The following is a 25,553-nucleotide window of genomic DNA, read 5'->3' as shown; positions in this document are numbered from 1 at the left end:
CCATTTCCTGCAGCTCCACACAAAGGCTGTCTTGCTGATCTTTGAGGGGCCCTATTCTCTCTCTAGTTACCCTTTTGTCCTTTAATGTATTTGTAAAAACCTTTTGGATTCTCCTTAACTCTATTTGGCAAAGCTATCTCATGTCCCCTTTTTGCCCTCTTGATTTCCCTTTTAAGTATACTCTTACTTCCTTTATACTCTTCTAAGGATTCACTCGATCTATCCTGTCTACACCTGACATATGCTTCCTTCTTCTTCTTATCATTATCCGGCATTCTCTATACCTACCAGCCTTTCCTTTCACCCTGACAGGAACATACTGTCTCTGGACTCTTGTTATCTCATTTCTGAAGACTTCCCATTTTTCAGCTGTCCCTTTACCTGAAAACATCTGCCCCCAATCAGCTTTTGAAAGTTCTTGCCTAATACAGTCGAAATTGACCTTCCTCCAGTTTAGAACTTCAACTTTTAGATCTGGTCTATCTTTTTCCATCACTGTTTTAAAACTAACAGAATTATGGTCGCTGACCCCCAAGTGCTCCCCCACTGACGCCTCAGTCACCTGCCTTGTCTTATTTCCCAAGAGTAGGTCAAATTTTGCACCTTCTCCAGTAGGTATATCCACATACTGAATCAGAAAATTGTCTTGTACGCACTCAACAAATTCCTCTCCATCTAAACCCTTAACACTGTTGCAGTCTCAGTCTGTTTGGAAACTTAAAATTCCCGACCATAACCACCCTATTATTCTTACAAATAGCTGAGATCTCCATACAAATTTATTTCTCAATTTCCCTCTGACTATTAGGGGGTCTATAATACAATCCCAATAAGGTGATCATCCCTTTCTGATTTCTCAGTTCCACCCAAATAATTTCCCTGGATGTATTTCCGGGAATATCCTCCCTCAGTACAGCTGTAATGCTATCCCTTATCAAAAACACCACTCCCCCCTCCTCTCTTGCCTCCCTTTCTATCCTTCCTGTAGCATTTGTATCCTGGAACATTAAGCTGCCAGTCCTGTCTATCCCTGAGCCATGTTTCTGTAATTGCTGTGATATCCCAGTTCCATGTTCCTAACCATGCCCTGAGTTCATCTGCCTTCCCTGTTAGGCCCCTTGCATTGAAATAAATGCAGTTTAATTTATCAGTGCTACCTTGTTCTCTGCTTTGTCCCTGCCTGCCCTGACTGTTTGACTTGCTTCTTTTCACAACTGTACCAGTCTCAGATTGATCTCTTTCCTCACTATCTCCCTGGGTCCCCCCCACCTTGTTAGTTTAAATCCTCCCGAGGAGCTCTAGCAAATCTCCCTGCCAGTATGTTAGTCCCCTTCCAATTTAGGTGCAATCCATCTTTCTTGTACAGGTAACCTCTATCCTAAAAGAGATTCCAATGATCCAAAAATGTGAATCCTTCGCCCATACACCAGCTCCTCAGCCATGCATTCATCTGCTCTACCTATTCCTACCCTCATTCACTCATAGCACCAGGAGTCATCCAGATATTACTACTTACTCTGGAGAAATCTGGTTAACTAGTACTGCAGGAAATACATTTTTATTTTAAAGAACTAAATCAGTTACATTAGCTTCTGTGCTTCAAGCTCACATTGTGTTGCTGTTCAGATGACTATTCTGTGTTCTGGTATGTTATGTTCTATTGGTAGGTCAGTTCGATATTCTGTTGTAAGCATTAACTGTTCAAACTAAAATAACTTTATGGTACTTGTATTAAAATGAATACAATGTTTAAATGAGTCATATGAATTGCACCTAGTGATGTGCAACTTACAACTACTTCACTTCCATTTAATTATTCATGCTGGGAAGAAACGTTCTTGTCTGTGTTGTTCAGATCTCGAACAGTTATTGTGTGGCTTAAACAGCTGCAGGTTACATCATGTCGTTCTTTTCAGTATGTATCTGTTTGTCATTGCAGTTTATGATCTTGTGTGATCCAGCTGTGACTGGCACTGAGCTGCTACTTAGAGTTGTATTTGATACTCAGATCTGTGCCAGCTCTGCCAGCTGCTTATGCCTGGATCTTGAGCAGCCAGTTAACACCTGAAGAGCTGTTGGTAGTCATGTCTTGCTTTTTACCTGGGCTTTCCTAGAGAACAAAGTTATAGAGCTAAGACAACATGAGGACTGCAGATGCTGGAGAGTCAGTCTAAAAGTGTGGCGCTGGAAAAGCACAGCAGGTCAGGCAGCATCTGAGGAGTAGGAGAGTTGATGTTTTGGATGTAAACCCTTCATCAGGATTTCGACAAAGTCATAAAGCTATACAGCATGGAAACAGACCCTTCAGTCTCACTCCATGCTGACCAGATATCCAAAATTAATCTTGTCTCATTTGGCTCATATCCTCTAAACTGAGTTGTGTGAATCTGGTGGGTTGGCAGTGATACCACTACTGGTCTTCAAATGTGTCAAGTACCTTGAGTATTACTCAGCACACAACCAACTTTTTGTCATTGAATGAATCCTTTGATCTCATCTGGAAATTGTTGTCAGTTCTGTGGTACTCTGTTTTACAGGAGTGTGTTTGTCCCAGTTTGTACCTGTTGTCTTGCCTTGAATCAGTGCTCAGCTTTGCCCTTTCAAGCCACAGAAAGTTCTGAGGCCTCAAAAGGGTAAATACGGGAAGACGTTTCCCCCAGGAGAAGAATCTAGAACGTGGGGACATGTTCTCAGGATAAGGTATCATCTGTTTTGTATTGACGTGACAAACGTCTTCACTCTGAGGCTGGTGAATCTTTCGAGCTCTCTCTCACTGAGGAAACTGTGGGGACTGAGTCACTGGGTATATTGAAGACTGGAATCAATAGGTTCTTGGGCAGCAAGGGAATCGAGGAATGTAGGAAAAGTCCAGTTTATATACAAGATCAGCCATTGAATGGTGTAGCAGCATGTGAGGCCCCTTTTTATGATGATTCTAGACTTGTAGAAATACCCTCTTGTTCACCTCATTTCAAGGTTGTCGTAATCAAAGTCTTTCTCCACTTGTGTTCCAGTCATTCGAACTGTTCTATTGCAACACTAACTCACTCTCACTGTCCTCTCACCACACATGCTGCCTGAGCTGCTGTGTAAATCCAACATCATCTTTTTTTTTTGAGTTGGTCATACTTCATTTGCCATCTGTGGCACTCTTCGAAGCATATGTCAGCTGGCATATTTGTCTACATTGCAGTGACTGAAAATTAGAAATGATTGCAAATGATCTTTTAGCTATTTGAGAGATGTATAAGGCATGACAAAAATGTAGTTTCGATATAAAAGTTGGAATGTTTCTCCTTTTCTTCTGATTCCTATAAACTGCTGCTTGAAGCGATTGTAATTTTAAGTACTTCAAAAGAAGGTCCTTGAATATCCCTTCACTGAGCTGAGCTCTCCAGTTTAACAATGACCCCACTAATTAGAGGAAATAGAGCTGTGACTAAACTGTTTTTATACATGTCTCGAATGTTCAAGGGATTTCATGACAGTAGTAACCCAGCATGGTCTTTTGATTATTGAACTCATTGTAGTGCATTTGCATGTCTCAATGCTGCTAACTAAAATGAATCTAAAAAGAGATTCTAAAGATCCAATTTCATATTCTATTCAGTCCCATGGGATTCTGAAGAACTGTTTATACATTAATGCACTAAAGTCCTGCGCTGCCCTATACCACTATAAATTGAAAGTATTACAATGTGCCGTGAATGATTTACTTTCCTTTGGTAATACTGATATCACGCAATCATCTTGCACTTTGAGCCTCTGTCTTATCTTTCTCAAAGAAATCTTAGCAGTTGCATTCTTTATATTGGCCTTGCCCTATTCCATGCAGTTTGGCATGTTGGTATTGCACAGCTGAACTCTGTGCCACTTATTACCAGCATTTAAAGCAAATTCTACACCCACATTATTTGATCTAATGCTGTGTTTAGGGAATTACTTTAAACATTCTCTGAGCTGCATTGTTGCAGGAGCTTTCTAGCTTATTCTAGCTTTCTTCAGATCTTGATCATGTTTACAGAGAAGTGTTGCTTTGGTCAGAGCTTGCATGAGTCTGTGTTATATCCAAAGGCATTGTGCATTGATGTCATTGCAAGTATACAGATGATAAGGAGAATTTGTTAATATTTGGATCTTGTTGCATTGTAAAGTACCTCCAACAGAAAGAACAGGAATTGCTGTCTGCCCTTTTGTATCGGATTCATCATTGGCAGAGGAGCCTACAGTTGCTGCTTTGACTGTGAGAGAGACCTGTGTTATCTGTAAGCAAAAGTGACCACTGTCTCTCTCTTGTATCATGAGACTGTATTTCAATTCAAAAAGGCTTCCTCTCACTCCTGGCCACTCCTCAATAAATAACACTAGATCTGTCAAAGCAGTAATTGTCTTCAAGGAATAAAGCTGCACCCATCTCCTTTGCAATGACTCTGTCGGGGCTGTTGCAACACTTTTTATTAAACAAAAACCCTCTCGGAAGGTTCAGTGAATCTTCTGAAACTGAACAAAAGAAGTTAATTTCCTTATAGCCTGCGCTTTAGCTTCCATTTTGTTTGATGTTTGACATTTCGAGCTATAGTCACAAATATTTTGATCTTGTTTGGCTTCTTGGAGTCATAGAGGTGAACAGCACGGAAACAGACCCTTCGGTCCAACCCGTCCATGCCAACCAGATATCCTAACCCTATCTAGTCCCACCTGCCAGCACCCAGCCCATGTCCCTCCAAACCTTTCCTATTCATATACCCATCCAAATGCCTCTTAAATGTTGCAATTGTACTTGCCTCCACCACTTCCTCTGGCAGCTCATTCCATACACGTACCACCCTCTGTGTGAAAAAGTTACCCCTGAGGTTTCTTTTATATCTTTCCCCTCTCACCCTAAAGGCCTGGGGAACCTGCAAACGCAACAGAAACTGAATCTTTTTCTCTAATTTCAGCTGAGGTATGATTGAAAGGGCTTTGAAATGTCAGATCCCCTGCATCTCGAGACAGTCTGTTCCATGAATCATGTGTGTAATGTGTAATCATGTGTGTCTTGTTGACCTTCCCTTCTGTGAACCTGGTTCACGTTGCCTTTCAGAATAGGTGACCCCTCTTGTTCGCTCTTGTTCCCAGACAGTGCATCAAGGCAGTGTCTGGCAGCAGTGTTCATCTCAAACTGAACAATGAGATGCTTCCCACAGGAATCAATGGGAATTTACACAGATGGATTCAGATACAACAGAGCACACTTGAATTGAGTGGATTCCTTGCCACAGTATTATTTCTTATCTTTTAGTATTGCCAGTTCAAAGGGCAGCAGGGCTGAATGTGGATATGGAGCTGACCTGACTGCATCTTCCCCAGTGGTCCTCATTATTTTAGCTAACCAGTAATGCAGGCAGCTTGATGTGCTGTCGTTTCAGTCTTCAGTTAACCCTCTCGAATATCATTAGATCTGCTCAGCACTTAGACTGCCATACCTCATCCAAGATGTCCATATTCAATGCATTTCCCCACATCTTTTAAACTTGAGATGAACTCCTCTAAAAGGCAGTTTTTCCTGAGTAGAAGCAGGATTAAGCAATCTGACCTTTCTTGGGGTGGCTCGGTGGTTAGCACTGCTGCCTCACAGTGCCAGGGACCTCGGGCAACTGTCTGTGTGGAGTTTGCACTTTCTCCCCGTGTCTGCGTGGGTTTCCTCTGGGTGCTCCGGCTTCCTCCCACAGTCCAAAGATGTGCAGGTCAGGTGAATTGGCCATGCTAAATTGCCCTTAGTGTTGGGTGCATTAGTCAGGGGTAAATGTAGGGGAATGGGTCTGGGTGGGTTGCTCTTTGAAGGGTCGGTGTGGACTTGTTGGGTCAAAGGGCCTGTTTCCACACTAAGGAATCTAATCTTTGTGCTTCCCTATCAATTAGATTACAGCTAGTCTACTCCAACCTCTGCATTATCCCCATATCCTTTAATTCCTGAAGTATCCAAATATCTGCCAGTTGCTGTCTTGAACATACTCAACAACTGAGCATTCACAACCCTCTGGGCTAGTGAATTCCAAAGATTCACAAACCTTCTGAATGAAGAGGTTTCTCCTCGTCAAGTCCTAAATGGCCCGGCTCCTCGCCAGCCAGGAGAAAGGAGCTGTCAGCATCGACCCTCCCACACGTCATAAATTTTATATATTTGAGATTCGCTCTCGTTCTTCTAAACTCCAGACAATATATGCCTGGTTGTCTCAACCTCCTATCATAGGACAATCCCTTCATCCCAGGAACCAGTTTAGTGAATCTTGCACTCTTTCAAGGGCAAGTAAATTCTTTCTTGGGTAGCACTGTACACAGTAATCCCACTTCTAGTGTCACCTCACCAATGCCTGCTTAATTACAATAAGATTTCTTATCTTCCAATCCCTTTGGTACAAAACCTAATAGACCATTTGCCTTCCTAACATTTAGCTATCCTTGCATGTTTACTTTGTGCAATTCATTCGTGGAAACATCCAGGTCCCTTTGAATGCACATATGTCCCACTCCTGGCATCCAGATTTTTGAGAAAGTCGATCAAAATGTGTAGCATCACACTGCCACATCACGTGCAGTCTGCCATGTTCTTGTCCACTCACCCGACCTGCCTGTAACACTGCAGCCTCTTTGCATCCTCCTCAGCACTAACCCTGACCCACCTAACATTGCATCATGAGTTCACTTGAATGGGTCACGATCGGTCTTGTCAAGAACTGCTGAGATGCAAAGGGCAGGCCTGATATTTTAAGAAAAATGCAGAACTTGAGATAGAGGGAGGGTTTTCAGCTCTGCAGGAAGAATCCTAGATTGTAAAATATGAAAACTGTAGCCTAACTGTAGTTTATGATCTATTGAGTGACTACACACAAGCATTCAAAAAAACTAAACCACTTGCATTATGGTGAAAGTTACTTGCAAAGGGTGTTTAAAGCATTTTATTTTTGTAATGCTGTCTACTTAGCTCTAAAAACAATGCCAGAATAGAGTGCAGCACGCCAGCATTTCTTTTTTCTTAGAATACCAAAACTTGTGCAAAACTTTATTAAATTTACTTTTCTGAGCAACAAGGAAACAGTTCACAAGATCAGATGCTGTAAATGCAGCTTCTCTTATTCATGAAATTAAAAAAACTTTCTCGTGTGTCAGCAAATCTGCACCTCGAAGATCTCAGTCTATTGTTAGTTAAGAGTGCCAGTCAAAAACAGCTTTATTCAACAGCTAAGTTGCAAATGTAACCACTTTACTCAAAAATAGCTACAAATCACTGAATTGTACCACTGATCTTCTCTGCTGCCAGCAATAAGTACTATTTACATAGTGCCATAAAACCAAACAATCAAATTATTTAAACAATATTGTATATGATTCTCATGCTGTGTTTGGAACTACTGACTATTGCATTAACAAATAATAACCACAAAATAAAACTCTCAACCAAATATCTTGGTTGTACCTTAGCCCTATAACAACTATCCTCTGTGTTGACTCACTATCTCTGTCTCTGTCTGTCTGTGTGTCTCGCACACAGTCTGTCAAAAGTGAGGCTTTGTTCTGGAAAAATGAACTGTCAGAAATTCACCAGGATTTCTTAGATAGTGGCATCTGAACCAATGACTGCTACCATGTTTAGAAGGACCAAGGTAGCTGATTCCCCCCAGCTGCAAGTTCCACTTGAAGTCTCGCACAATCCAGTCTTGGATATATTAGTGAGGCCACTTTTGGAATATTGTGTTCAGTTCTAGTCTCCTTCCTATAGGAATGATGTTATGAAATTTGAAAGGATTCAGAAAAGATTTGCAAGGATGTTGCCAGGGTTGGAGGATTTGAGCTATAGGGAGAGGCTGAATAGGCTGAGGCTGTTTCCCCTGGACTGTCAGAGGCTGAGGGGTGACCTTATAGAGTTATAAAATCATGAGGGGCATGGATAGGTTAAACAGACAAAGTCTCTTCCCTGGGGTGGGGGAGTCCAGAACTAGAGGGCAAAGGTTAGGGTGAGAGGGGAAAGATTTAAAAGGGACCTAAGGGGCAACTTTTTCATGCAGGGGGTGGTGCGTGTATGGAATGAGCTGCCAGAGGAAGTGGTGGAGGCTGATACAATTATAACATTTAAAAGACATCTGGATGGGTATATGAATAGGAAAGATTCAGAGGGATTAGATTAGATTAGATTAGATACAGTGTGGAAACAGGCCCTTCATACCGACCCGCCGAAGTGCAACCCACCCATTCCCCTACATTTACCCCTTCACCTAACACTACGGGCAATTTAGCATGGCCAACTCACCTGACCTGCACATCTTTGGACTGTGGGAGGAAACCGGAGCATCTGGAGGAAACCCACGCAGACACGGGGAGAACATGTAAACTCCACACAGTCAGTCGCCTGAGTCGGGAATTGAACCCAGGTCTCTGGCGCTGTGAGGCAGCAATGCTAACCACTGTGCCACCGTGCTGCCCACTAAGTGGACTAAGTGCTGGTAAATGGGACTTGATTAGGCTAGGATATCTGGTCAACATGGACAAGTTGGAGTGAAGGTTCTGCTTCTGTGCTGCACATTTCTATGACTGTATATGTCACTGTTTCTTCCCTGTCACTGGGTCAAACTCCTAAGTCTCCCTCCCTAACAGCATCTTGAGTCTACCTACACTAAATTGGCTGCAGCAGTTCAGGAAGGCATCTCACTACCACCTTCTCAAGGGCATCCAGGGATGAGAATAAATGCTGGCCCAGCCAGTGACATCCATTACCCAAATGAATGTGTTCAGTTTAGCCTACCGACATGAGTCCTGTATTGAGGGGACCTTTATCTGTGGAGAGTTCTGGATTGAAGCGAGAATGGGCTTTGCTGGGAATCGCGCGTGTACTTGCTGAGAAACAACTGTGCTGCTAAATTAATCTCTGTACCAAAAGTAAAAATATCATGCCCCAGTTTCCAAGTTAATTAGCATCCCCTGCAAACCTCCTGCCTTCTGGCCATTGTGGTAACCTTGTAACCTTCTGTTTTTGAGCCATGCACTAGTTGTCTGGCTTCCAGGCCCAACACTGGTCACCCAAGGTCCTGGGCTTACCTTTGTCAGGCTGCAATGCAAATGGAAGTAAAATCAATGCATGATAAAACCGAATGCAGCAGCAGTAATAGAACCAGCCCAGTGGAAAGTGGGGTGCACAGTAACAATATTATTAATGCAGCCAGAGCCTGTGTCTCCCAGTGCTTCCTGCTCTCTTCCCACTCAGTCCCCAGCTCTCCCATCCACACTCCAACAGCTCCTGCTCCAATCCCAGAGATGCACAAGCGACATGATTCCTGTAGCTGGCAGAAGTTTGACTCCTTGCCCTTGGAGCAAAAAGGAGCGAGCAAGATAACGTGCAAGAGGCAAAGAGGGATATGATCAGAGGCAGACAGAGATGTGGTATTTTCCTAATTGTTTAGCCTGGGAGCAGAACCACAGGAGATCCATTATACTTGACGTATTATGCATTCCTATACTTGACGTATTATGCATTCCTCCAGTTGTAAAACAGTGTAGGCTTGGATTTCTCATGAGCAGCACTGCGGGAAGCAACTAATATTTGAGGCTGTTGCAGATACTCGCAGGAGCCATGCATTATTCCTGTGAGCTGATTGTCAGATGCTTTTATTTGTCCTGTAAATGAGTGAGACCAGTGAGATGTAATACCCAAGCTGTCAGCCCAGAAATTTTGCTGTGTTAGTAGCATCATACTTTTCCAGTCATGTCAATATCAAACAAGATGGTTCAATTAAACAGAGTCAAATGCAGCAATCTTTATGGGTGGTAACCACCCAGTGGGCCATTCAACATAGCCGCAGGCAATAGAGCCTGTTTCAAACATTCCTAAATGTGAAATTCGTCGATATGCAAGCATTTCAAATATGAGGTTTCATTCCCTGTTACTTATGAAATTCCCAATCTTGGTTACATTTGCTGTGGGAAGGGTATGAGACAAGCCAGTCACCCCTTAACTAAAGGAACAAAAATCATCCATGAACTGCTTCTGTGTATCCTTTAGTTTCGCCCTTGGGGTTTATACCTGATGTGGAAGGTAGATTGTAAATGTTAGGAGTATTATAATTTTCTTGAGACATCTGCAAATGGAGCATACTGCATGGACACAAGTTGAATTTTATTGGACTCCCTGTAACTTTCAAATCAAAATATTTTGACCATGGTTTGACTTGACATTCTGCCATGTGTTGTAGCAAAAGTTATCAAGCAAATTAAATCCATTTTTACTGTTAATAAACTTATGAATTGTGTAACTTTATGGGTATGATTGTGCAGTTTTTGACTTTGCTCAGTGCCATTCATGTTAGGAGAGCAGGACCCTTCAGTGGATAGTTTTGGATAGCTGAAGCTATTAAAATCTTTTATGGTAATGGGCAGTTCAGTTTCTCTGAGTACACATTGTCTGTGTGAATCTGTGCAGTCATAGAGCGGTACAGCACGGAAATAGACTCTTCAGTCCAACTTGTCCGTACCTACCAGATATCCCAACCCAATCTAGCCCAACCTGCCAGCACTTGGCCCAGATCCCTCTTAAACCCTTCCTATTCATATATCCATCCAGATGCCTTTTGAAATGATGTAATTGTACCGGCCTCCTCCACTTCCTCTGGCAGCTCATTCCAAACACACACTGTGTGAAGAAGTTGCCCCTTTGGTCCCTTTTAAATCTTTTCCCTCTCACCCTAAACCTATTCCCTCTAGTTTTGGACCTCCCCCCCCCCCCCCGGAAAAGAGCTTGTCTATTTACCCTATTCATGCCCTTCATGATTTTATAAACCTCTTTTAGGTCACCCCTCGGCCTGCTACACTCGAGGGAAAACAGCCCCAGCCTATTGAACCTCTCCCGATAGCTTAAACTCTCCAACCTTGGCAACGTCCTTGTAAATCTTTTCTGAGCCCTTTCAAGTTGCCCAACATTCTTATAGCAGGGAGACCAAAATTGTGCACAGTATTCCAAAAGTGGCCTAACCAACGTGCTGTACAGCCGTAACATGACCTCCCAACTCCTGTACTCGATGCATTGACCAACAAAGGCAAGTGTACCAAACACCGTCTCCACTATCCTATCTACCTTGGACTCCACTCTCAAACAACTATGAACCTGCACTCCAAGATCTCTTTGTTCAGCAACAATGCCGAGGACCTTCCTATTAAGTGTTTTAGTTCTGCCTTGATTCAAGTGGCTTGCTGCCACCTGCTTTTTTTCACACATTTAGTGAATATTGGTCATAACTCACCTTGGGGATTACATTTTTGAGAATGGGATAGTTTCTATTTGTTCACTGTCCAAATTGCAGTGCTTCCAAGTCTGGTATAGCGCGAGGTTAGATCTTGGGCAATACTACGTCAACCACGCATCATCCTTGGACTGACTGTCTTACTATGCCAAACCAGCCATATGGATGTATTGAATGAGAGTGATAGCAATACATTATGCTAGTGTTGTGCTGTGGATTTGTTGCTGTTGGATACTGGTTTGGCACAGCTCACATTCGTTTAGCTAAAGACCATTCAGGCTCTTCCATCCATCTGGCTTGAATTGGAAACCAAGGTCCTGTCTTTTCGAACCAACCTTGAAACTAGAATAATCAATAGTGCCCAGAAATAAAAGGAAGATCCATCCTCTCCGTTCTATATTGACCATATTCTCAGTGAATGAAAGAGGACAGACAGATGCTGTGCACAAAGGTTTGATTTGTATTGGACTTTGTTCACTTAGCCTTTTCCCAGACTGATCTATAGGGACTGCAAAAACATTTGAATATTTCTATTTTTTGTGAATGTTCACATTGCGGATGTTTTATGACTTAAGTTACATTTTCCCATGAACTCCAATTTCTTGCCAGCATCACCAGCAGCTGCTGCTGCTGTGCATACTTCCTGCTAAGGTCGAAGTGCCCATTTCTGTTTGTTAGGAAGAATGCAGCAGTGGATGAGAATATCCTTCTGTTTCTTGTTGTGTAGTTACCAGCATTTAGACTGTCCACTCTTATCAAGGACTAATGAGACTAACCGTTCACTGTGATAAGAACCAGTTACAAAAGCAGCACTTAAAAAGTATTTTTAATCAACCTATTCCGATGTGTGTTATAACTCAGATGGGACTTGAACCTAAAACCTCTATCCCAAAGGTAGGGACACAGCCACTGCTCCACAAGAGCCCAAGCTTTTAAACTGTCCAGCAGCCTGACTATTTTGGGCAATTTGTTAGGTACTTATCAGCTTGAACAATTGTGCTGATTTCAAGCAAAATCCAGCCTTCAGCCCATCTCAATGGGTCATTTGAATCTCCATTATAGTGTGGTTATCTTAGTTGTGAGACTACATGTGTATTCATTGACCATGACAAAAAGTAGCCACAATATCATTTTGTGTTTTAATTATAAAATACCTTGCTCACATACTTTGTTTTGTTGGCCATTGTGTATTCTGGTTAAACAACTTCAAGACCAACTTGAACCCTAAAAGTGGTGGAGACAAATGTAATGCTTTATACGTTTTTTATTTTCCGAGCCTGCTCCCTTGCCTGCTTTCCACCACCCCCCCAAACAAAACCAAATTTTTCCTTCTGTCTAGCACAAGGAGCATATGACCTAGAAACTGGAATAAGCCCTCCGAGCCTGCCCTATCATTTGACAAGATCATGGCTGATTTGGCTGTGGTCTCAATTGCACTTTCCTGTCTGCCCCACAGCCTTAAACCTTGGGGTTCTCAAAAATCAATCTAACTTGGTTTTTAATATATTCAAGAATCCTGCCTCCACTAATTTCAAGGGACGGGAATTCAACTGACTAATGACATTCTGAGAGAAAACATTTCTTCTCATCTCAGCCTGAAAAGGGAGACAGACCTCTTATTCTCAGCCTATGTCACCTCACTGTAGTCTCTTGCACAAGAGGAAACTGATTCCACGTATCCACCCTTTTCAAGTCCACTCAGGATCTTGTATATTTTTCCTCTCATTCTTCTAAACCCAACCTGATCAACCCTTCTTGCAAACATGCATATTAGGAGCAGACTTCAACCACTCAGCTGCTTTGGAGCAGCATGGTGGCTCAATGGTTCACACTGCTGCCTCACAACGCCAGGGAGCCGGGTTCAATTCAGGCCTCGAGCGACTGTGTGTGGAGTTTGCACATTCTCCCCATGTCTGCGTGGATTTCCTCTGGGTGCTCCAGTTTCCTCCCACAATCCAAAGATGTGCAAGTTAGGTGAATTGGTCATGCTAAATTGCCCATAGTGTTAGGTGCATTAGTCAGGGGTAAATATGGGGAATTGGTCTGGGTGGGTTACTCTTTGGAGGGTCGGTGTGGACTTGTTGGACCGAATGGCCTGTTTCCACACTGTAGGGAATCTAATCTAATCTAATCTAGTGAAGTCTGCTTTACCATTCAATAATATCAAGGTTGATCTGATTGCAACCTCAAATCCACATTCCCACTTACCCTGAAAACATTTCAACCCCTTGCTTAGCAAGAATCTATCCACTGCTGCCTTTTAAATATTCAAAGACTGCTTCCCTTTTAGGAAGAGAGTTCCAAAGACTCTGAACCCTGACAGAGAAAAATTCACCCCATCTGTTTTAAGTTTGCAACTCATAATTGTTAAACAGTGACCCTTAGTTCTAGATTCTGTCATAAGAGGAACTATTCTCTCCTCATCTAACCTGTCAAGGCTCATAAAAATATAGCATGTTTCATTCAAGTTACCTCTTACTCTTCTATTTTCTGTAATAAACTTTGTGGCACCTTCTGAAATGTCTTCTGGAAATCTAAGTACAGTATAGAGCATAGAACGTTACAGTGCAGTACAGGCCATTCGGCCCTCGATGTTGCACCGACCACACTCACCAGTTCTCTTTTACCCACAACATTTGCTACCTCCTAGAAGAACTCCAGTAGATTGGTTAAGCACGATTTCCCTTTCATCAAACCACTTTGATGTCAGCCTGATGACCTTAAACTTAGCCAAGTGTCCTGCTTTAACCTCTCTCATAATTGCTTCTGATATTTTCCCTATGATAGATTTTGAGCTAACTAGCCTGTGGTTCACTGCTGCTGTCTCCCTTTTTGAATAAATCAGGTACATTTGTTATCTCCCAACCTATTGGTAGGTTTCCCCAAATCAGAGTGTTTTGGAAAATGAAAATAAGCGCACCAACTATCTCACTTGTCACTTCTTGCCAAATCCTTGAATCACTTCCTAGTGGTTGTGATTTTCCGGTCTTGCTCCCTCCCTCCCATTTCCTGATTTGTCACTGCTTCGGGGATGTTCCTTGAATCCTCTGCAGTGAAGATTTATCTTCATAAGATCCCAGGAATGAGTCAAATGAATCTTCTCTGAACTGCTCTTCATGCAATTATATCTTTTTCAAATAAGAAGACAAGACCAAGAGATGTACCCGCAGCCTGAGAGAGAATTGGTAGGCTTGGTCTATTCAACTGTGGGGGGAGTCATGTCCGAGTCCACATCTGTTCTTGCTGGATAGTCGTATTCACACACTTAGCAGCTGGCAGCACCTGAGTAGCAATCACCAGCTGGGAAGCTTGGCTGGCACTGGGCAAGGGCCTTGAACCCAATTGAATTTCTCCTGCCCTAACTGAAATTGTCTGACTCAGTACAGCCTGGCAATCAAAGCTTGGCACCTTCTTCGAAACGTTGGGTGTGGTTCCAAGTGACTAAATTTTTTTTTCTTGAGCCAACACTCCTTTCTCTGAGCATCGACATGGTTTCTGAATTCAATTAGAAAGGCCTTTCAGGATGATTAAACTCTTGAAACCAAGTCAGGACGAGTTGGGTGATTCCAATTTGTATAATCTGTAGAAGGGAATGTTGAGAATGTAGGCTGGGTGCTCAGAGGGTAGTACGTCAAGCTGTGACCTTGTGATGACTGTTAATCTACCATTTTAAATGAGTCAACTGTTTGGAAATCTTAGCTATTTTTATCTCGTATTTTTCAATTCAGATTCCTGCAGCCAGTTCCCCAGTTGGAAGCAATGAAGTGTGTTAATTGTCGAGCAATTGCAAATTTGTAGAACCAGTTTTTGTGGGTCAGAATATTGTGACACCATATAGAATCCAGATTTAACAGCACTAACAGTGGGGGATGTCTTATGAATGCCAGATTCCCAGAATGTGAGTTAATAAGACACTATAAATGCAAATCTACGGTTTACAGTGCAGCCCTAATACACTATCCAGCAGTACAATTCGTAGCTAGTTATTAATAGATTGGAGATTTTTCCCTGTGACTGCACTTGAACCTGTAAAGTCCAATTATATAGTTTTTATGACTTAAGTATGATTTAAGTATGACTCCAATGTTCTAACCCACTCCTGAAGTGTGATGCTTTCTCCTTTTCCTGAGTGTTTAATTCCTGAGTCATCACTATAAATCACTTTCAGCCAAGGTGGGATTAATTCTGCAGCAATGTGGCTCACTCCCCTTCGCGGTCAAAGGCCATCAAATCAAGTTCACTTTCTGTTGTATTTAAGGTTTTGGTGGACTTCTACTATTGAAAGTTGTTCTTTTTGCGAGCAGTAAATAATTATAGATATTGTACTTGGTTTTAGATTTGTATATCACTAAAAGTAAACTGTTTACTCTATATTTTCTCCAGAGTAGATCCTGGGTTGCACATCAATTTTTTAAAAAAATGATCTTGTGCGTAAAAATACCGTTGACCACTTATTTTGTGGATTGGATCAGGGCTTTTCCGTGATTTGGTACCAACCAGCCACACTCAGACGATTTTCAATTTTGACGGCAATCTGAGTTGTTGTATGTTTCTGTTTTTATTTTGTTTCTCTCTTCTGTAATCAAGATGTGGAACTCCCATTGGATGCCTGACATTATGAAGTACATTCCAGTCCTTCCCAGCTATCAAAATATGAGCAGAGTTTTCAGAGCAATTGTTGGATGTGGGTTAGCGTGAAGTTGCCTCAATGAGGTGGATACTTTTAATAACAAGATCTTTTCAGCTTTGTAATTACTGAGCATCAGTCAGTTAACAGCATGGCAGAGGTATGTACTCAACTGAGTGTCCTCTCCACTTGGGTAAAATGCATTCCATAAGCAATGTCAATGAGGTATACTAGCACACGAAAGTTCATGAAAATCATGTTGCTACATTTGCAAATAATGGGCATGAAGCACAGTGCAAGATGACATTCCCAGGCTGCCAATCTCACCAAATCCATCTATGTTGCTTTTCACCTGGTCACCTGCTGATGAAGATCAGTACAAAAGTAACATCGGTAAATCCAGTGGCAAATCTGGTGTTGCTATGCATCTGTTGAAGCATTGCCATTGTTATGCATGGCTCAGCTGACCATGTTTGTGAGAATGTATTACTGATCCATTTCCTAGAAACTGTTGTGTTGTTGCGTGACTAACTTTCCTGCGACAAGTCATGTTTAATGAGCAATCTATGCGTCAAAGTTATTTTGTTTTTGTCTTGGTACTAGTGTTTTGGCTCCCTCAAGTGAAAGTCCAGCTCTGGGGCACTGGTTATCCTTGTTATGTTGTTACTTGAGTACTCTTTCCTTTTCCTGTTCCGCATTTTTTTTTTACCCATCTTTCAATCTCTGTTAATATCAATGGCCAGATATTGGCGTTTCTGGGATGTGCTTCAAGTCTGTGTTTCACGTACTTGGCAACAATTTGAGGATGTGACACAGAACGCTTTGCGCTCTGTTGCTTGTTATTACCCTGCCTGTGCAAGTCAATTTGGTTGAGACTGAAGTTGCTCGCCTTGGCTAAAAACATTCTCTGCCAAACTGGTTAGATTTATGTGGTGAGCTCAGTGCACTGCATCCTTGTACCAGTTTGCAGGTGGAGTTTGTCTCTCAGCTTGGAATTGATAAAGAGGTATTTGTGCCCAAATGGGAGTTTGAGTAAATATTCATAAACCCTTGGTTATCCCAGTAGAGAGTTGTCACAACTCCAGGATAATGTCACCCTTTTTGAAGTATTCAGATTTCTGAGAGCTTGGTGTTTCAGCTATTCATATAGTTTCATTATTTGTCTTTCCTTTACCCACAGGCTATTGCTGTCTTTGAAGACTCGGAGAAATTGAATCCTACTGGAGATGGTATATTAATTTAAAGCCATTTTATTCTAAGGTTTCCTTGCACCCCATATCAGCAACACCACCCTTTGGGCACTGTTCAGTAGATTTGTGATTTTAATAAAGGAAGTACTCAAGTTATTTTCAGTACTAGTTTGAGTAGCACAGTAAAACTTGGATGTTAAGTTAGCTGAGGGGGAAGACAGTGGGCAGTTAAGGCAGTTGGAATGATGGACTGAGTAGAGTGCCCCCAGGATTGGTGCTGGGACCTCCAGTGTTTCTGGACGAGATCACAGATGAGGGAGGCTATTTAGTTGATCCGCAGCAGCTAACTGTTCCTTGAATGACTCCAGAATTTTTATCTTTGTTACCCTACCCAGAGCCAGGTACCAATCCCTCTTTGTGAGGGGGGTGCTTTCCTAACATTTCTGTACTTATTGGTTAGTACCTTTGACATCTTGCCCTGAAGTCATAGTTTGACGTGAAATAGTGCTCAAGGTATTAGGAATGTTGTACAGTCTTCTTTCAAACCCAAGAATCCAATCTTTGTAAATGGGTTGGACAGAAATCCTGCTTTTACATCCCAGGAATTTTCCTATCTCTCGAATATCCATGTTTAGGTTTTGTGCAATGTCCATAACCATGATGTGGCCATACCACTGGGGCAGGTTTATTCACAGCCAAACCAATGTTGTTTCATTCAAATAATCATGGAACTGTAAAATGTATTGTGATTAGCTGCTTAACCCTGCAATGAAGCATGGCTGTTATTTAGCATGTGAGAGAAACTCCCCTGTATGTCATATTATACTTGTCATTTATATAACTTCATCAATTCGTGTTAAATAATTGCCAATGTTCAATTCTTTAACATCTGTGAATTGAATTGTTACATAAACTGTTAACAAATTGGAGAGCACAGGGTTCTCGGTGGTTTGAACCTTTAATTTATCTTTTTAAGACCACAATTGCCATACATATTCCAAATCCTGACAATAGTATTTTGAAGCCTGACCACTGAGGGACTGTGCTTTTGATCAGGCAATTAGTCATTCAAAGGACATTTATATGGCCATCTAGTTTTTGAATTTGCATTTTCTGGACTTAGTCTTTTCAATCTTTTCATGTTTTGCAGTGTTCAAACAGACCCTTTGGTCCAACCAGTCTGTGCCAGCCAGGTTTCCCAAACTAAACTAGTCCCACCTGTTTGCATTTGGCCCATATCCCTCTAAACCTTTCCTATTCGTGTACCTATCCAAATGCCTTTTAAATGTTGTAATTGAACCTGCATCTACAATTTCCCCTGCCAGTCCCTTCCACACACTAACCACTAAAGAAAAAAAAAGTTGCCAGTCATGTCCTTTTTAAAATTTTTCTCCTCTGACCTTAAAATTTGCCCCCTAGTTTTGAATTCCTCCCCCCCCCCCCCCGCCCTTTAAAGAAAAGACCTTTGCGATTGACCTTATCTACACCTCTCAAGATTTTATAAACCTCTACAAGGTCAACCCCTCGACCTCCTCTGCTCAAGTGAGGAAAGTCCTAGCCTATTCTTATAATTGAAATCCTACATTTCCAGCAACATCCTGGTAAATCTTTTCTGAACCTTCTCCAGTTTAATAATATCCTTCCTGGATAGGTTTGCTTGCTGAGCTGGAAGGTTCATTTTTAGACGTTTCGTCACCATACTGTGTAACGTCAGTGAGCCTCCAGATGAAGCACTGGTGGTATGGCCCGCTTTCTATTTGTGTGTTTAGATTTCCTTGGGTTGGTAATGTCATTTTCTATGGTGATATCATTTCCTATTCTTTTTCTCAGAAGGTGGTAAATGGGATCGAAGTCAATGTGTTTGTTGACTTGGATCCCATTTACGACCCCCTGACAAAAAGAACAGGAAATGACATCACCAACCCAAGGAAATCTAAACACACAAATAGAGAGTGGGCCATTGCCACCAGCACTTCATCCGGAGGCTCACTGATGATGTTATCCCTTACCAAGGCTTTTGATTTGCCACTGTGCTTTGTGCTTGCTTTTTGTTCATTAGTTTTGACTGGTTGCAGTCTGCACTAAGACTTCTATCATTCCCCATTGACTTTTGGTCTCTTTTCTGTCTAGTTCACAATGATTTTTATGGCATGTTTTCCATCTGCTGCGCATCATCTTGCACTTGTATCTGTATCGAATTTCTTTTTTAACAGTTCTGCACACAAGCTCATATTGTCTCTGGATCTCCTTGGCTCTTTTGTCAGACTCAAATCTCCCACCCTTGAATTGGTATCATCTGTGTTCCTGAATTCTAGTCACTTTTGCAGATCAGAAACAAAAAGTTCCAGCACCAATCCCTGTGATGCATCTCTCAGTACATTTCCACAGCCCGACCTTGTGCTGCTTGTTTAGACATCTACTACCTTGTGTTTGTGAAGCAGTTTTTCTCTTGGAATTTCTGGAAGTGTTGGTATACTGTATAGGGTGCTGATGCTTCTTGATTTTATTGGCTACATGAATGTATGCCAAGAAGCCTTGGGTGGCAAGTAAAGTCTATGTCCATATTCCCATTAATTTCCATATGCTTCACACTAACATTTTTCTGGTTTACAAGTGATCTGTTCATAAGGTAGGAGCACTAAAGACAGTACTTTCTAAGCCTCAGTAATCTCAAAATTCAAATGGGAAAACTGGAAGCAAATAATCAGCGCAAATTGCATTGAGCTGCCTGGGAGTATGGGAGCACCTAGGCTCTGGGACTTGTTTCCTGATCACACCGATACTAGATCGCAGGACTTTTAAATTTTCAGTTGGAATGTCACTCCCTTAACAGTTGGACATATTAGATCAGCCCCTTCTTAAAACCGAAGCGATGTTAAGGTTTGCTCCCAATCAGTTCTATTATGTTACTTGTTGTTGATGCTGGACTGCAGCTCTATTGTTGCCTGAGCTTGTCCCATTGCCTGCCTTAAACGTAACTGAGGTTAGTTGATTTCATATCCAGTGGGCCCATTCCTATGTCTTTTATAATGACTGACTGACAGCCCATTGTAGATTTCATTCCTGACCTGTTCATGAGAATTTATTGTACCCTCTTAAGCCCCTCTCGAGCAATCATATAAGTAACAAAATAATCTTTCATTGCCATGGAATTGTACAAGTTGAGTACTAGTTTGCAATATTAGTTTAATCAGCTTAGTTGGTTAAAATCCCTCACCGGAGTAACTTTTTTTTTCCCCACCCTTACCTTTTCTCTCAGCATTCTCTCCTGTTTATTTTGACCCAGCAGTTTATAACCAATCCTGAGAAATATCCTTGTTCTGTTTGCACCCTATACTTTCCGAATGCTGAATACATGTCGATGAGTCTGATGTCTGAGAGCTCCTCCACCTTCGCACCATTGAGCATTAACCATACTTCGAAGATATTACTACATTAAAACTCCCAATTGCCACAACAGCTTCAGGTTCCAATACTTTTTATTTTGTATGTTTTTAATGTTTATACACATATAAACCCGTAGGTGTTCAAAGTTTGAGAGAAGATTTGTAGCTCGGGTGCTCGTTGTTGTGGTTATGTTCGCCGAGCTGGGAATTTGTGTTGCAGACGATGTTACCTAGACAGGGGACGAAATGTCTGCAACACAAATTCCCAGCTCGGTGAACAGAACCACAAAAACATATAAACCGTAATCAGATAAGAGCATCTTTCACAGCATTCCTCCTTTATTTAATTGATTTTTAAAATGTTCTTATTTGGCCTAGTTTCTTTGTCCTTCCTTGCCATTTAAGTTCTTGTCCACTAACCTGTATGTTCTCTTTGTAAGAACATTAGTATCAGAATGGCAAGTCCTACCTCATTAACAATCTGTCAAGGGAATCTAAAACTGTCAATTCTCCACTTTTCTCTGGGCTGCACATCTAAATCTGTTTGGTTTTACTGGCCCAGCACATTACAGTAAGAACAGCCCTGAAAGAGAGGTCGCAGGTTTATTTTAACACCTTGTAATATTCTCCAGTTGCTTGGAAGTGCCTCGCAATTAATTAATTGCGTTTAAAATGCAATCACGTGCGCCAATGCATGCAAATTTTATGCACAGCAATTTTCGCAAGCAGCAAATGAAGTGTCTGATCAGTTTACTGTCTGTTATGTGTGTTGGTGGAGGGAGCAATATTGATCAGGGTGCTACAAAAGCTCTCTTAAATAGGTCCTGGGATAGTTTATATTCACCTAACTGGGTAGGTAGGACCTCTGTTCAATGTCTTATTCAAAAGGTATCACCTCTGCCAATGTAATAGTCTGTCAGACCTGCTATGGGAGTATTTGCTTGACCCACAACCTTCTGACAAAAGCCAAAGTTATCCACCTGCGTCAAGCTGAGAGCCCTCAAAGTTAACACGTAGCTTGGAAAATATTGTAACTCCTCACATTGTTTTGCAGGACTTTCTTGTTCTTTCTTGTCATTAGATTTGTGAGCTGCAGCTTCTGGTTATTTTCCTCCCTTTTAAAAAAGTTCCTTGACCTGTATGTTGTCCCTGTCTGGGTCGTGTTGATCCTACACTGCATTCAGGACTGCTGGTCAGAGGTGGAAAAGAGACAGACTATATTCCTCATCCTGGGACACCTGACTCCAATGGTTTTCATGGATGGTGGCATTCCTTTCCCTACCGATAATCTCTTGCTTCACTGTGGTGTGGTGATACAAATGATTATCGCTCCCTCTAGCCTGTACTTGTCCTCAGCTTTTTTATGTTAAAACAAACTGTACAGCTCTTGGACCATCCCACACTGCTGTGTTTTCTTGTTCTGAATTCTCCAGTCAGCAAGCAGTCACCTCAGATCACTGCTTCTGTCAGCAAGGTGACCGCTTTGTGGAATGTATCTTCCAGGGGCCTGTCTTCTTTAAGTATGTATGGAGTGTAGTCAGCTGGTCATTGCAGTAAACACTTCACTGTGTTCACAAAACAGAGCCCTTTTTAACTTTGTTTTATATTGCCAAATGCTATTCAAATACGGAAAATTCCGAGTCATGATGAGAGACACACCAAAGCTTGCGAAAATGCCTTGAATTTAGAAACTCAACAGAAGTTAATTCGATCAATAGACAAGTGAAATTAGGTGGAATGGTAATGACCAATCAGGCAACCAAAGAACTCCTTAAAGTTCTAGACAAAACTTGCAAGCGGGCATAAAAAATTCAGTTCCAATAAATACAAGATATGCTGAGAGTGAGAGATGTTATAAAAACAGTTCACCTTGCTGAGGGAAGAGGCTGAGAGAGATCTGGATGCCGGCCATGTTCAGTCATTGCAAAGCAGTAATGAACATATAAAACTGAGCTAAATTGGCAAATCAGTCAAATACAGATCTGGCATTGCCTGCGGCACTTTGTTACAGTGAGTGATTAGGCTGCAGTCTTCAAGCTCATTTCACCAAGAGACAAACCTGGGAAGCATTGGGAACGGGGACATTACTGATGTTGGAGAACTGAATTACTGTCTGAGCATAGAAAATCCTGGGTTTCTCATTGAAAGGAGGATAATGAGAGGAATAAAGGTGTATGTATTATTTAAAATTACGCTGACTGGGATACAAGAAGAAATACAAAGGCAGCATGGTGGCTCAGTGGTTAGCACTGCTGCCTCACAGCACCAGGGGCCGGGGCTCGATTCCAGCCTTGGGTGACTGTGTAGAGTTTGCGCATTCTCCTTATGTCTTCCCATAGTCCAAAGATGTGCAGGTTAGGGCGAATTGCCCATAATGTTCAGGGCTGTGTAGGTTAGAGGAAATGACAGTAATAGGTTAGGGAAATGGGTCTGAGTCCGATACTGTTCGGAGGGTCGGTGTAGACGTTTTGGGCCAAATAGCCTGTTTCCACAATGTAGGAATTCTACGGAAAAAAGAATGCGTTTTAAGGAAACAAGTTCAGGACTGAGGTCAGGAAGCACTTATTGAAGTGAAAATACCGGAGGAAAAAACAGGAGTCATTCAAAAGGTAGTTAGATGCTGTGGAAGTTTCTATGGAAAGTATAGCTGGATGGGCCAAATGACTTCCCTCACTTGGCGATTCTATCATCAGACTTGGAACTTGCTGAAAGGAACCAGAGATAATGGAAAATGCTGAAGACACACTTGTAGCTGTAAAAATTAACTTAACAATTAATACTATGAAGTTCCCATTTTAAAATTAGCTACACACGGCATAAAATCTGTAACAGAAACTGTTTAATAATTTAAATGAAGAAAATGGTAAACTTTTGAAAATGAAAGTTTTATTTACAGTAAACTGTGTTGTAATAGCCACCCAATGTACATTTTTGGGTGAAGACCATTCTGTGAGTCAGCACTTCTATTTTATAGCCAAACCACCTTCTACCTGCTAATATCTATACAAACATATGTTAGGAGCATGAATATGCCATTCGGCCCTCTAGCCTGCTCCACCATTCAATAAGATCACAGCTGGTGAGATTGTGGCCTCAAATTTTTATGCCTATCTACCTCCAATAACCTTTGATTTTCTTAGTAATCAAGAATCAATCTACTTCAACCTTAAAACTATTCAATGAGCCTACCTCCTCTGGGACAGAATTTCAAAGACCCACAACCAAAGTCAAGCTCCTAGTGTAATGCCAGAATTTTTCTGGTTCATATGTCAAATTGTACTCACTTTTTAAACCTCAGTAATTATTTCTTCTCAGCTGCACGCTGAACAAAGTCAAAATTCTAGCAATCAAATGAAAGGAAGATCCATACTAATTCATTCAACTTGCTTCTGTGACCACAGTTATTGACTTGTTTCACTGCCTTAAGATATATTTTCTGTGCTATCATGGTGTCACTGCAAGTTGTGAATCCAAATAGCCTTTCTTCATACTTTCTGACCCATTCTATACAATAGCCTTAGTGTAAATAGAGATGGTGATGGCTAGTTTTTTCTTAAAAAAACAGGTACAGTATTTACTTTTAACACTTTCTTTTAGAGAAAGGAATTTCTGGTTCTACTGAGAAGGCTAGGTGTTAAATTACAAGCAAGTCCAAGTCTGCTGTCTCCCATTGTCCATATGTGGTAATCAGTCGTCCAAGCCCATTGGCAGAAATCTAGAAGCAGCTAATCTTTTCACTCTCTGAGCCAAAGAATCCGTTGCATAAAGGCAGATACTCCAAAAATATTCCGAGTCAAAGTGGGGAAAAGTGAAGTTGTGATACTTTTTAAAAAGTGTTTTTTAAATGTAATTTGTTGCAGGAGATTTTGTCTATTATAACTGTTTATGCCATGATTCCTGAAAATTTTCCTGGTTGAGATTCCAGCCAGTTCTACATATTTGACTGAAATAATGTCACCTGAAGGAGCTGGAATTACTAACACTCTTTCTTTAATTGCAGTGAACGACTCCAACAATGAGGTCTACACTCGCTTTATGAAGTCGCACAGATGCTATGATCTTGTTCCCACCAGTTCCAAACTTGTGGTATTTGATACTTCCCTGCAGGTAATGTAGGGATGTGGAATTCTGCTACTATTGAGGCTATTCCAACTCCATAGAGCATGTGTACATATGTTAATCCTAAACTCAAAATGATGATAGATTATATGCAATGCCTTAAGGATATCTTTCTCATCACATTCCCATTGTTTCCAAATACTTTGCCTGCAGGTTGTAAGTTTGCTCGCTGAGCTGGAAGGTTTGTTCTCAGATGTTTCGTCACCATGCTAGGTAGCATCAGTGAGCCTCCATTGAAGCACTCATGCACTGTCCCACTTTCTATTTGTGTGTCTTGGTCCGTTGTGGTGGGTGATATCACTTCCAGTTCGTTTTCTGAGAGGGTGGTAAATGGGGTCCAATTCCATGTGTTTGTTGATGGAGTTCCAGTTTGAATGCCAGGCCTCTAGGAATTACGTCAGTGTTTTTGTTAGTTTGCCTGGAATTAATTACTTTGAGGTAGGTAAACCACTTATGCCTAGAAAGAGATACCACTTACTGCAGGAAATGAACGATTAGTTACGTTATTTTTGATAGTGTTGAACAGGATGGCAGGAAAATTCCCTGCTCTTTCATTGGATCCTGAAACCCACTTCAACCAGTCAGGCAGGTTGAGTGGACAATGGCACCCTAGCAAGTGCTGTCTCAGCACTGCACTGAAGCATCAGCTTAAATTAAAGGTATCAAGCTTTTGTTAGAGACATAACATGGTGCTTCTGGAGTGCATGTAAAAGTTAAACCAATACCTTGATTTCTATTCATATGCATTAAGTTGCTGATGTGATTAGATCTTGGCTGGATTGCCAGAATTTGGGAACTGCTTGTGCTATGGTTGCAGACTGGATGCTTAGAGTCCAAAGTTATGCACTCAAATTCTTGAGTGCGACTTGAATCTGTGACTGAAAGTTGGGAGTGCTGTCTACTGAATGAAGCTGGAACAAGATATAACACTCATCAGTTATTGTTTAAAGCTCAAAATGTGCCT

General features: G+C 41.6%; 1 protein-coding gene across 2 annotated transcripts in view; it reads left to right on the top strand.

Annotated features, from left to right (window-relative positions):
- Nucleotides 1-25,553, top strand: part of LOC140471327 (5'-AMP-activated protein kinase subunit gamma-1) — a 61,167-nt gene that overhangs the window by 9,260 nt on the left and 26,354 nt on the right. The window contains exons 2-3 of one of the 2 annotated variants that reach the window (XM_072567332.1): nucleotides 17,075-17,123; nucleotides 24,471-24,577. In XM_072567332.1, coding sequence (XP_072423433.1) covers nucleotides 17,075-17,123; nucleotides 24,471-24,577 — 156 coding nt within the window. The remainder of the gene's footprint in view (nucleotides 1-17,074; nucleotides 17,124-24,470; nucleotides 24,578-25,553) is intronic. The other variant, XM_072567333.1, reaches the window with a different exon arrangement.

Source organism: Chiloscyllium punctatum, chromosome X, assembly GCF_047496795.1.
Source record: "Chiloscyllium punctatum isolate Juve2018m chromosome X, sChiPun1.3, whole genome shotgun sequence".
NCBI classification, from domain to species: domain Eukaryota; kingdom Metazoa; phylum Chordata; class Chondrichthyes; order Orectolobiformes; family Hemiscylliidae; genus Chiloscyllium; species Chiloscyllium punctatum.
The sequence above is the reverse complement of the archived record's forward strand: the minus strand, read 5'-3'. Positions and strand labels throughout refer to the sequence as shown.